General features: G+C 52.4%; 1 protein-coding gene across 2 annotated transcripts in view; it reads left to right on the top strand.

Annotated features, from left to right (window-relative positions):
* Positions 1-1,840: 1,840 nt before the first annotated feature.
* ZC3H3 (zinc finger CCCH-type containing 3) overlaps positions 1,841-12,982 on the top strand; it is a 135,986-nt gene continuing 124,844 nt past the window's right edge. The window contains exons 1-3 of one of the 2 annotated variants that reach the window (XM_010404674.4): positions 1,841-2,528; positions 8,760-10,071; positions 11,926-12,119. In XM_010404674.4, coding sequence (XP_010402976.2) covers positions 8,783-10,071; positions 11,926-12,119 — 1,483 coding nt within the window. In that variant the 5' untranslated portion in view covers positions 1,841-2,528; positions 8,760-8,782. Of the gene's footprint in view, positions 2,529-6,637; positions 6,740-8,759; positions 10,072-11,925; positions 12,120-12,982 lie in introns of those variants that run through there. The other variant, XM_039548872.1, reaches the window with a different exon arrangement.

Below are 12,982 nucleotides of genomic sequence, written 5' to 3'. Positions count from 1 at the left end.
TCCCAAAGAATTTGGGGACATAGAGGGTGGAAAGGAGATAGTGAAGGGATTTTATTTTCCTCGCTTTATCCATGAATTAACTTCTGTTTCCCCTCCTCCTCTGGAGCAGAATAAGCTTTTGTTCAGGGCAATAAGCTGCAGAGATAGTGGCTGCTTGTGTTTATCTTTTCCATTTCCAGGCAAAAATCCCATTCCAGAGCCCCCTGAACGCCAGGCTGGGAACTGAACATCCCGACCGGAGAGAGCTGCGGTGGATGGAGGATCAGAATAGAAGATTGTTTTTCCACAGGGGACTGAGCAGCCGGGGTTTGGCTTCTGATGTCCATCCAAAACACGTGGGTGGAGAAGGAATGCTCTGTTTTCAGTCGGCGATGGAATCACTGGTTTAATTTTAGCCTCTGGAGCAACTCTCGAAGGAAGGAGTTCCCAGAGCAAAGCACCCTATGGAGGCTGGAAGGGGCAGAGGAGCTGGAGTCTCCATGTGGCTCCCAGGAATTGTGGTGTTTCCCAAACTGGTGATGATGCTGAGCACCCAAAATTCGTGGTTCTTCGTAAAAAACTCATCCGTGCAGGTCAGAGGAAGCATTGGGACATCGTGGAGCTGTCGGGAGGACAAGGAGAAGCCATGGATGTGCCAAGCTCTGTGAAGAGGAGCCCCACCAAAACACAAAGGAGCTTCAGTGGGTGAAATGGCAGGAAAAACGGATCCCAAGAGGAATCAAGCCAGTTGAATTCCCTCTGTGACTTTCGGATGTGCATCGACCTCTGTTTTTCTGAGTGGTGCCGCCCACAGAGCTCCAGAGATCCAGCTGGGAGAGGGACCAGGTCCAAAAAAAAACCCCAGGAAGGTCTCAAAAATTCACCGCCTTCTTCCTGAAAATCCTTCCCTCTCATCCAGGGCTCTGATGCTGCTTTTCCCTCAGCTGCCGTAAGATCCAGCAAAAGCCACGGCTCAAATTGTCAGGAACAGTTTGTTTCCCCTCTCTTTGGTGCTGTTGTGAAATTCCTGAAACCAAAAGGATTTGCAAATGTTTTTTGCAAGGAACACAGGAGTGGCAGGTCCTGCAAGGTGGGAATTTGGTAACGGCAGCTGGTGGTGTAACTACATTAAATTGGGATAAAACCAGATCCTGGGATGGCCACGGGCTCTGGGAAGAGCTCTGCTGGACAATGCTGGTCAGTGGTGCAAGATGAGCATCCAAACAGTATTTCCAATCCAAATATTTACAACTGGCAGTGTATGGATTTCTTTCTTAACCTTTCCAAGCAGGGAAAAGTCCAAGGCCCAAGCGGCTGGGGAGCAAAGTCCTCTCCTCTTCCCAGCTGAAGGTGGATCAATATGGATGTTTTCACACGAACAAATATTTTTGGGCATTCTGCTATGGTTTCCTGGTGGATTGGTTCTATCCCTTGGAATTGGCATGGGAAAAGCCATGATTCCATTGCCAGGATACGGTGGAGAATCATGGGATGGTTTGGGTTGGAAGGGACCTTCAAGATCATGGAATTCCAACTCCTTCCATGGGCAGGGACACCTTCCACTATCCCAGGTTTCTGCAAGCCCCGTCCAACCTGGCCTTGGACACTTCCACGGATGGAGCAGCCACAGCTCCTCTGGGAATTCCATTCCAGTTCCACATCACCGTCCCAGGGAAGAATTCCTTCCCAATATTCCGTCCATCCCTGCCCTCTGGCAGTGGGAAGCCATTCCCTGGGTCCTGTCCCTCCATCCCTTGTCCCAAGTCCCTCTCCAGCTCTCCTGAAGCCCCTTTAGGCACTGGAAGAGGCTCTGAGGTCTCGCTGGATCCTTCCCTTCTCCAGGCTGGACATTCCTAGCTCTCCCAGCCTAGCTCCAGAGCAGAGGAGTTCCAGCCCTTGGAGCAGCTCCATGGCCTCCTCTGGACTTGCTCCAACATCTCCACATCCTTCTGCTATTGGAGGACTCCAAAACTGGGTCCTGTGAATCTCTGCGGTCACCTCCTCGCTCAGTAAAGAAAACACATTTTGCTGTGGGATGTCACAGCCCCTACGATCCCATTCCTGCAGAGCAGAGGATTTAGGACATTTTCGGATTAATTGAGGTTTTTGATCCATGGTTGGTCCTTCTGCCTCTGTGGAATTGCCAAATGAACCATCCTGAATTCAGTGGGAGAACCACAGAGGAAGATTTGCTCTCCCATCCCTGCTTGAAATACCTTGGAAAATAATTCCTACTGGGAATGACAACAACATGGAAGCACAGAGATCATCCCTCTGGTTTCTCCCTTTCCCAGACACGTGGATTCAGGTCTGTGTGCAGCTCCTGCCCCAGCAGCCACACTGGAGGCAAGAAACATCCTCAAAAACCAGACACCACAATAAAACCCCCAGCACCCACTTGATAAATGCCAGCGGCTTTTCCTTTAGGATCCTGCAGCCGTTTCTTTTCCTGTTACTGACATTTCCCTCTCTGTTTTCCATCTAACCCAGGAGACATCTCCTTCCCTTGAGCCTCGCTCCGGAGTCTTGCTGTTATCAGCAAAAAAAATGTGAGTCGAGAGTTTGTTTGCCCTTGGGAAGAACTTTTCTTTTTTTTCCCCCCCTTTGAGTTAAAATAGGAAAAACTTTTTGGAGAAGAAGAAAATTTCTTCAGTGGTAAATAATTGCTGAGCTCCTCTCAGAGCTGGGGCTGTGTCCATGGATTTCTGTAGGAATGGGAGAAAGGGTTTTTAGTAGGGCTAGGAGTGACAGGATGAGGGGTGATGGATTTGAACAGAAGGGGGAGAGGTTTAGGTCGGAGATAAAGAGGAATTTGCTCACTATGAGGATGGTGAGATCCTGGATTGGGTTGCTCAGGAAAGTTGTGGATGCCCCATCCCTGGAAATATTAAGGAGGGGAAGGAGAAAGACACATGAAAAAGGAGGAGGAGGAAGAGGAGGAGAGAAAGGGGAGAAGAAGGAGAAGGAGGAGAAGGAGAAGGAGAAGGAGAAGGAGAAGGAGAAGGAGAAGGAGAAGGAGAAGGAGAAGGAGAAGGAGAAGGAGGAGAATGAGAGACAAAGAAAAGGAGAAGGAGGAGGGAGAAGGAGAGAAAGAGAATGAGGAAGAGAATGAGGAAGAGAAGGAGGGAGAGAAGGAGAAGGAAAATGAAAAGGAAAAGGAGAAGGAAAAGGAGGAAAAGGAAAAGGAAAAGGAAAAGGAAAAGGAGGAAAAGGAAAAGGAAAAGGAAAAGGAAAAGGAAAAGGAAAAGGAAAAGGAAAAGTTCTGTGGCTGGATCACATCCCATGAGCCCATGCCATGGCTGGTGCTGGTAAAGGAGGGAATGGGTCACTCACCTCCAGGCTCTTTTCTTCCCAATCCTTCGGGAAAAGGATGCAGGGAACAACCACTGACCTTGAGACTGCGCAGGTGATGTTTTAAACCTTCACTCTCTTGATTTTCCACTTGCTCCTGGATTCTCTCCCATTTCTTTTTTTGCATTTTAATTAAGGCATCTCCCTGAAATCTTGACACAATGATCCAACTGAGACTCACAAGTGCTGGAAGACATTCCAGAGAATCTGTGGCTGCCCCATCCCTGGAATTGTTCCAGGCCAGGTTGGATGGGGCTTGGAGCAACCTGGGATAGTGGAAGGTGTCCCTGCCCGTGGTGGGGGGTGGAATTCCATGACTTTGAAGGTCCTTTCTTATCCAAACCATTCCATGATTCCATGATGTGCCCCCAGAGAGAACGATTGCTGTCCCACACCTGCTGTGCCTACAAATGGATCTCTGGCAGTGCTGGGTGTTTTAGGATCCACGGATCCTCTGGCACTGGATCTGCCCTGGGATAGTGCTTTAGGACATTGGAAGGATTTATTTTGGGCTGAACGAGACAATTTGATTCCTTTTCCATGTGTTCCCTTCCCTAGGGTGTTTACTCAAACCCAAAACCCTGCACTTGCTTTGGGGTTTTTTTCCCCCTTTTTTAAAAAAAATTAAATTAGACTTCCAAAGTGTCACAGAAATTTCATTAATTAAAAGTGCCATGAATTTCTTTTGGATATGTTGCTTGGAACAGGAATGGGCTGGAAAGCCAAAAAAAAAAAAAAAAAAAAAGGATTTATTTTAATATTTAATATTTTAACATTCTCGTTTCTTCTTTGCCCTCTGCACAAATCCCAGGGGAGATTCAGGAAATTCTGCCAGCTGCTTGTCCCAAGGCAGGATGCTCCTCTCTATTCCCTGGAGAAGATCCAGTTCATGCTTCAATTGCTGCTTCTCCTCCTTTGGATACCCCCATCCCAAAGCTCTCCCGATGGAAAACATCCGAGGATGACCCCAAGTGTGTCCAAGATCCTCCACACTTTGCATTTTCTCCTTACAAATTTTGGTGTAAATTGGCAAAACAGCTTTGAGTTCGCCTTTTCCCCGAGGCTGGATTTTGTGGGAGTGGTGGATCCACGGCGTCCCTGGGTTAAAAATGAGCATTTCCTCCACGAGTGCTGAATTCATTTCAATTCAGAGCAGCTCGTTCCGAGCTCATTTATGCAAAGCACTCGACTCCCTGTGCCAGCACAAGGGAGGGAAGGAGCAGCTGGGAGTGGAGGAGGATTTTTTTTGGCACAAGTGCCAATTCCTGTCAGTTTAAAGCCATTATGGAACCCTGGGTGGGATTTGGGATCGATTGAAGCTGATCTGAGGCCGCCCAAAGGGAGGAGATCTGTCAGTTCTGCCTGCCTGGTTCCCAGCCTGCTCCCATGTGTGCAAGACTTGGAGAAAAAGAGAGGATTTGGGGTGTTTTTTTAGCAGTTTTAGGCAATCAGGAGAGGATAATAAGGGTCAGACTCCCTAAATTCTTTGTATTTTGCTCCCAGAATGGTTTATCCCAACAAGCTCGTTCTTCCATATTCCACTTTAAAACGCCACAAAACACCATTAATAATTTACCAAATCTCCCTTTCCAAGCAGGGAAATTGTGGGCTCATCCCAGAGATGTGATTTGACCAGAGCTGGGACAGGCAGAGCTCCCCAGCTGCATCGGGAAGTGAGAGATCCCAAGGGGCAGTGTCTGGTTTAAGGATTTGAGGCTGATAATGGGTTGCTTTTCCAAAGGTTCCATCCTGGTGTTGTGTTGCTCCAGCTCCTTGGCTCGTTTTTTTGTTCCCTGAATAATTTTAGGCTGGAGTTTTATCTCCTTTGCAGACTTGAGGCTCTGCTACTCTTTGTTTATGGGGTTTATTCCCTCAGGGAAGAGCGAAAAGATTTGGAAAACAAACTCCTTCAGGATTTTCATCAGTACCATGAGTGAATTTGCAGCTTTGGGACTGGTTTTCCTGCAAAACCTTTCAAAAATGACAGCTGAAGTGTGGGAAATAAGGAATCATGAGGCTGATGGGTGGAATTGAAGTCTTCTTGCTGGAGATTGTCCCATGGATCACCCTCATGCCTGGCTGTGGGAAAATACTGGTGATGGGAGAGGGCAGAGGGGACAGGGGATGGGGACAGCTGGACCAGATTCACCTCGGTACAGGAAATTCCAGAATCCTGGAATGGTTTGGGTTGGAAGAAACCTTGAAGATTATCCAATTCCAATCCCCTGCCATGGGCAGGGACACTTTCCCCTGTTCCAGGTTGCTCCAAGCCTCATCCAACCTGCCTTGGACACTTCCAAGGATGGAGCAGCCACAGCTTCTCAGGGAATTCCATTCCAGCCCCTCACCACCCTCCCAGGGAAGAATTCCTTCCCAATATCCCATCCATCCCTGCCCTCTGGCAGTGGGAAGCCATTCCCTGTGTCCTGATATTCCATCCCTTGTCCCAAGTCCCTCTCCAGCTCTCCTGGAGCCCCTTTAGGCACTGGAAGGGTATCTGAGGTCTCCCTGGATCCTTCTCTTCTCCAGGCTGGACATTCCCAGCTCTCCCAGCCTGGCTCCAAGATTTCCAGTTTCCAAGTAGATAAACTGTGCTTCACACATCTCAGTAATTGCAGCCTGAATGAGCCTCGGGAGCTGCAGATGTGGAGAAAAGAGAGAAGAAGAAACTTGGGATAAAACATCACCCAAACCCCAACACAACAGAACATGGAACCAATGGACCAGGGAGAGGTGGAGAAACAACCAAGGCCAGGAGAAGGAAAAACCAGCTCCCCCTTTTCTGTGCAGAACCGGAAATAATTCCAATATTTTGGCTCAGTTTGTGGATCAGGGTCTTGCACGCTGCGTGGAAGAAGTGTTTTTTGGGACAACAATCATGGGAGAAATGCTGCAGCCATCTGATCATTGGGAAGATGGGGACAGCTGGACTAGGCTGGGATGGGGACAGGAGATGGCTGGATGAGGTTGTGGAAGGAACAGAGGCTGGGGACAAGGGCTGGGGACAGAAGAGCCAGGGTGGCCCAGGCTGAGGACAGGGGCTACGAACAGCTGGTCCAGACTGAGATGGGAACAGGGGACAGGGTCTGGTGGCAGTTGGACCAGGCTGAGATGGGAACAGGGGGCAGCCGAGCTATCCTAGGCTGGGGACAGAGGCCGGGGACACCCGGGCCGGGTTGGGTTAGGCCCAATCTCAGGCCCAGCCCCAGGCTCAGTTTAGGCCGCGCTGTCCCGTCCCCGTTGCCCGGCAACGGTCGCGGGCGTCACGTGACCGCTCGGGAGCGCTCACGTGGTCCGTTGGCGGCGGGCGGCGCCGGTTGATGACGTCACGGGGGCGCGGGGCCGTGCGGCAGCGCTGCGGGGATGGAGGAACGGGAGCGGCTGTGCCGGGAGATCCGAGTGCTCCAGGGTGCGGGGATCGGGGGATCCGGGAACGGGAGCGGCTGTGCCGGGAGATCCGAGTGCTCCAGGGTGCGGGGATCGGGGGGATCCGGGAATATTGGGAGCGGCTGTGCCGGGAGATCCGAGTGCTCCGGGGTGCGGGGATCGGGGGGATCCGGGAATGGGGTGAACACCGGGGGACCTGGGATGCTGGAATATCCAGGTCCTATGAGGGGAACGGGGGAAACGGGGAATCAGGAGGGGAATGGGGTGCGGGAACGGGAGCGGCTGTGCCGGGAAATTCCAGTGCTCCGGGGTGGGGGGGATCGGTGGGATCCGGGATTGGGAGAGGCCGGGACACCGAGGGGAGCGGGGAAAAAAGGGAGGAGGGGGGCGAGGAAAAGAAGCCGGGGTCGGGAAACAGGGAGCGGCTGCTACGAGGGGATCCGGGAGGGACGTGAGAGGACCTGGAGGAGGGATAAGGGGAAATCTTGGCATCCTGGGGGGCGGCGCGGTGTTTTAAGGGAATTTTGGGAATCTAGGGTGGGACAGGGACGGGTTGTGGCAGGATCTGGGGAGTCCTTGGTGGGGGAGGGACGAACTGTGGAAGGGATTTTGGATTTTAGGGGGAAGTGTGAGTGGGATGGGGATGGGATCTTCTGGGAAGGGGAAGGGCCCAAGAGGAGGTGGAGGTGGAGAGGGAGGGAATCCAGAAATGGTGGGGGAAAGTGGGAAGGGAAGATGGAGACCCCAGGAGTGCTGGGAAAAGGGAGAAGGGACCCAGGAATGCTGGGAAAAGGAGGGAAAGGGGAGAAGAGAGGACTCTGGAGTTCTGGGAGAAGAGGGGAATGATCCAGGGAGTGCTGGGAAAAGATGGAAAGGGAAAAGAGCCAGGAAAGCCGAGTGGGCCACGGAGCACTGGGGGATTTTGGCATCCCCATGCCAGGGAATTCCCACACTGCTGCTCCCGGAAGGATGTGGGACTCTCCTGGCTTTGGGAAGGGGGTGTTCCCTGTCCCACAGCCCCAGGCTGGGAGCACAAGAGGTGGGATGTGTATCCATGTGCCCTTCCCAAGCTCTGGAAAGCACCAGGATTTCTCTTTAGCACCAACTCCTTCTATTTTTGTCCCTCAGAGTAATTTTTCCTCGTTAGTGAGGCCACAAGCTCTGCTCAGGACTTGGGATTTGCCTCTCTGGGAGCTCCTCCGTGGGGGAATGATGGGAGCCAGGAAAGCAATCCTTGCTGTTCCATGAGGAATGTGCTGACTCGGCTTTCCCGGCAGCGCCGTGACCCCGGGGAAGGAAAAACTCCTCTGCCTGAAATACCAGGCTCCAAATTCCTTCAGGAATCACTCATGGGAAAGGTTTTCTGAAACAGTGAGGCTGGGCAAGGGCAGAAATTCCCGAGTAAACGGGAATGTTGGTGGATCAAAGCACCAGGGAGAGGTGGTGGCTTCCGGAGGGACGTGGCAGCAAAGCCTCGGAGTGTCCTTGTTGCTGCTTTGAAGGGAAGCAAGGAGGGGAATTTGGGAAGGGTCTGGAGCAGCAGGAGCAGCTGAAGGAGCTGGGGGGAGAAAAGGAGGCTCAGGGGGGACCTTCTGGCTCCCTAAAATTCCCTGACAGGAGGGTGGAGCCAGGTGGGATCAGGATCTGCTGCCAGGACAAGGGGGAATGGCTTCCCACTGCCAGAGGGCAGGGATAGATGGGATATTGGGAAGGAATTCTTCCCTGGGAGAGCGGTGAGGGGCTGGAATGGAATTCCCAGAGCAGCTGTGGCTGCCCCATCCCTGGAAGTGTCCAAGGCCAGGTTGGGTGGAGCTTGGAGCCACCTGTGGAATCCAGGGATATATGGGGATTGGAACAAGATGGTCTTGAAGATCCCTTCTGACCCGAACCATTCCTGCATTCAGTGATTCCATGACTTGTCTTTCCACCCTGGCTTATCCAAAACCTGAGCGACGACGTAATTCCAGCGTGAGGAAAAGCAGCGCCACGTCACTCTCACATTCCCGTGGGATCAGGGAATTAACGCTCTGCCTTTTCCATAGGTCTCATAAACAGCCACAGGAACATGCACGGGAATGTTCCACATCCGGCGCCATCGGCTCCTCCCAGGTGGAACAACCCCCACCAGCCCGGCTACACCAGGAGAGGAGCCTTTTCCACCAGGTACCCCCAGCAGGCTCCCAGGAATTTCCACCCACGCCAGACTCATTCCTGGAGGAAAAAATACTCCCTGGACAACCGGCTGCCGGGATCGGGTTATGACGTTGGAAGCGCTTCCAGCACTTCCCGAGGTTTTGGGAGCCTTGGGGACAGCCAAACTCCTGAGCCACTGGAATCGTCCCCGGAAAGACATGTGGACTTCACCACGGATGGGAACATCGTCGTGGATATCCAGGTGCCACAAAGGGCTGGCCAGGAAAATGTGGGTCCTTACAGCGAGTTTTCCAGGCAGGAAGCGGCGGTGGCTCCTTCGGCGGATGGGAATATCCAGAAATCTCTTCTCCAGAAGGAAGAGAGAAGACCTTCCCTATCCATTTCCTTCAGTTCCACGTCAAGGACGGTGTGCCTGCCTGGAAGTGGAGCTGGGAGCTCCTTTTCCACCTCTGGAAGCACCAGTGAAAGTGCCGTGGCGCTGAAGTCGGAGCCACAAAAACCTTTGGAATTGCCAGGTCAGGAGCCAGCCCAGCACTTGGCACGGATCAAGGCAGAACCCCCCTCTCCAGGGCAGCCGAGTGGTGAGGAAGTCCGGGATGCTTCCTTACACCCCAAACTCTTTGGGAATGCCGAGGTGCTCTCTGGACCTGCTCAGATTGGGGTGGCTCTGGTGAAAAGCAGATTTCCCGTCATTCCCAAAGCTCCCGGTCTCCAAAAAGCTGCCTCAGCATCCATCTCTGGCAAATCGCAGAAATTCAGGAAAAATAAGTACACCTGGGTGGCAAACCCTGGGAAAAACTCTCGGATCGTGAAGAGGTGGGTGAGCCCTCGAGCCGAAAATTCCAAGAAGGGCATCCCAGGAACGGACAAAGGTGCTAAAATCTCCCCCAAAGCGGATTTGGGAGCAAAGATAAAAAAATTGGGATTGCAATCCAAGCTGGGGGTTTCTCCCAGTAAATATAAGTGGAAAGCCTCCAGCTTGCAGACTTTGCCTTCCACTTCCAAGTCAGCATTCCAGTGGAGATCCGAGGACCAGAAGAAGCCTCCAGCCCCAAATATCCCTCAAGCCACCTCCATCCCGCCGGCTCCGAGCACGGCGTCTGTTGTTCCCGGTGGGATGAAATCCTTTGGAGAGGCTGCGCTGTCCAGTTACAAAGTGAAGAGCCGGACGAAAATCATCAAGAGGAAAGGGAATGTGGGGTAAGTTGTTGGTTGGATTTTGTGTCCGTGGATTTCGTGTTGAAGTTGTGGCTTCTTGTGGGAGAAATTCCAGTGAGGGTCGTTGGGTGCTGGAGGATTTATGGAATCATGGAACGGTTTGGGTTGGAAGATCTTAAAGATCAGGGAATTCCAGTCCCTCTGTCATGGGCAGGGACACCTTCCCCTATCCCAGGTTGCTCCAAGCCTCATCCAACCTGGCCTTGGACACTTCAGGGGTGGAGCAGCCACAGCTTCTCTGGGAATTCCATTCCAACCCCTCACCACCCTCCCAGCCAAGAATTCCCTCCCAGTATCCCATCTAACCCTGCCCTCTGGCAGTGGGAAGCCATTCCCTGTATCCTGTCCCTCCATCCCTTGTCCCAAGTCCCTCTCCAGCTCTCCTGGAGCCCCTTCAGGCCCTGGAAGGGTCTCTGAGGTTTCCCTGGATCCTTCCCTTCTCCAGGCTGGACATTCCCAGCTCTCCCAGCCTGGCTCCAGAGCAGAGGGGCTCCAGCCCTTGGAGCATCTCCGTGGCCTCCTCTGGACTCGCTCCAGCAGCTCCATATTTTTCTGATGCTGGGTGATCCAGAGTTGGATCCTGGGAATCCCTGTGCTCACTGACACTTCCTCACTCACTAAAGGGAAGTGGATTTTTTTTTTCCTGGATTTATTTTCAAATTCCCATAACTGTTTTGTGGGACTGGGAAAAAGAGGAGGAATGTTTTGGATCCCTGTATCGTGTCTGGTCTATCCTTGGGAAGCCCTGTGCAGATCCTGGGATGCAGCAGCGATGGGATATGAGCTCTGCTGGTATTTTCCTCCCTTCCATCCCTTTGGAAAACTGTTCCAAGTGATGAAGTGAACAGCATTGATTTGGAAATCTGGTTCCTTCATTCCTGCTTGAATTTCCCACATCCTCTCAGTGCTTCCCAACAGGTTTCCATCCTTTCCTTGCCCTCCTGCTTTGCCTGGAAAGCTGCCAGTGAGTGGATTGTGCTGGGAAAATCACTCTGGAGCAGCCTGGAGAAGCTGGGAATGTTTGGGATTTTTTGGCAGTTCAGGGAGACCTTCCACACCTTGCTAAATTCCAGCAGAATCAGGGAAGGGATCATCCCCCTGTGCTGGGCACTGCTGAGGCTCCTCAAATCCTGGGGGCAGGATATTGAGGATCTGGAGCGTGTTCAGGGATGGGAATGTAGCTGGGGAAGGGTCTGGAGCACCAGGAGTGGCTGAGAAAGCTGGGAGAGCTCATCCTGGAGAAAAGGAGGCTCAGGGGGGACTTCTGGATCCCTAAAATTCCCTGACAGGAGGGTGGAGCCAGGAGGGATCGGGATCTGCTCCCAGGGAACAGGGACAGGACAAGAGGAAACGGCCTCAAGTTGCTCCAGGGGAGCTTTAGTTTGGATATTGGGAAAATTCCTTCTTGGAAAGGGTGGTCAGGCATTGGGAATCCCCATCCCTGGAGGGATTTAAGATCCCTGTGGATGTGGCACTTGGGGACATGGTCAGTGGTGGCCTTGGCAGTGCTGGGGAATGCTTGGACTTGACAATCTCAGAGCTCTTTTCCAACCCAAACAATTCCATGATTCCATGATTGAATCCCTCACATCTGTTGAGCAGAAGGCAGCGAGCGAGTTCGGCTGTCAGAACACCTCATTCTCCATCTGTTCCTTGCCAGGAATTCCTCTCATTTGCCTGTTTCCTTGGAATTTTCTGTTCAGAGCTTTTCCTCCCCCTCAGCCAGAGGAGAATCCTGCTGGGATTTGACTCCTCTTGGAGCTCTGGAGAAGGACACCAAGAATGTTTTGGTCCCTTCCCTGCTCCCTCCTAACCGTGTGATATTCCCATTCCCAGTTCCCCCACGGATAAGAAGAACATCTCCCCCACCACAGCTCTGAAGAGCCGCTTCCACCTCCGGAGGAAAAATTCCGTGCGTGGAAAACCTTCGGTGACGCCGAAACGCTCCTCGCCCCGGGGCCTGGTGCAGATTTCCAAGCACAGGCTCTGCCGGATGCCGGCGACCAGGACACAGGTGGCCACCAAGGAAGGTAGGAACAGGCATTCCAAGGGCTCAGTGAAGGGATTCCAAGGGTTCTTGGATTTAGGAATGTGTTGCTGAGTCCTCCTGGAGGTGTTGTTGATCACTGAGGAGAAGTCGGACTCCGTATCTGTGTTGTCCTTTGGCATCTCCACACAAAAGCTGTTTCCTGCTTTTCCTGGGGTTTCCCTGGATTTTCAGGTGTCATGTAGGAAGTTTTTCTGGGAAGGAAGAGGTTGGCCTAGGCAGGAATACACAATCTCTCACCTGTATCCCAGTGCCGTGGCCAGTTTTGCATCTAATTTGCTGAAAACACCGATAATTAGTGGAATACTGAATCCAGCATGGAACAGGGAATTTGCATCCATGTCCTGCTGCCTTGGAGCAGAACTCGGAGCTCAGCGTGGCACCTCTGAGTGTCTGGAATGTTGTTGGGATGTTGGTGGCTCCAAGTGTGGTTCTGCTGTTCCCTGGGGACGTTTTTGTGGATAAAAGGCTTCCCCCACCTGGGATTTAGTTGTTTCAGATGGATACGAGACACATTTTCCCTGTGGCCCCATGAAATTCCCTGTGGGAATTGCTGGAGCTGGGAGAGGGGTTTGGACCGTGACGTAGCTGGGCTTTGTCTCCAGGTATATTTTGGGATTATTTTGTGTTCAAACAGCTCCCTTGAGATGTTGACTTTTCCTGGATGAGGGATTTTGGACAAAGGCCTGAAGTGCCAGGACACAGGGAATGGCTTCCCACTGCCAGAGGGCAGGGATAGATGGGATAATGGGGAGGAATTCTTCCCTGGGAGGGTGGTGAGGGGCTGGAATGGAATTCCTGGAGCAGCTGTGGCTGCCCCATCCCTGGAAATGTCCAAGGCCAGGT

Source organism: Corvus cornix, chromosome 2 (genome assembly GCF_000738735.6).
Source record: "Corvus cornix cornix isolate S_Up_H32 chromosome 2, ASM73873v5, whole genome shotgun sequence".
NCBI lineage: Eukaryota > Metazoa > Chordata > Aves > Passeriformes > Corvidae > Corvus > Corvus cornix.
This window is presented reverse-complemented; position numbering and strand designations above follow the sequence as displayed.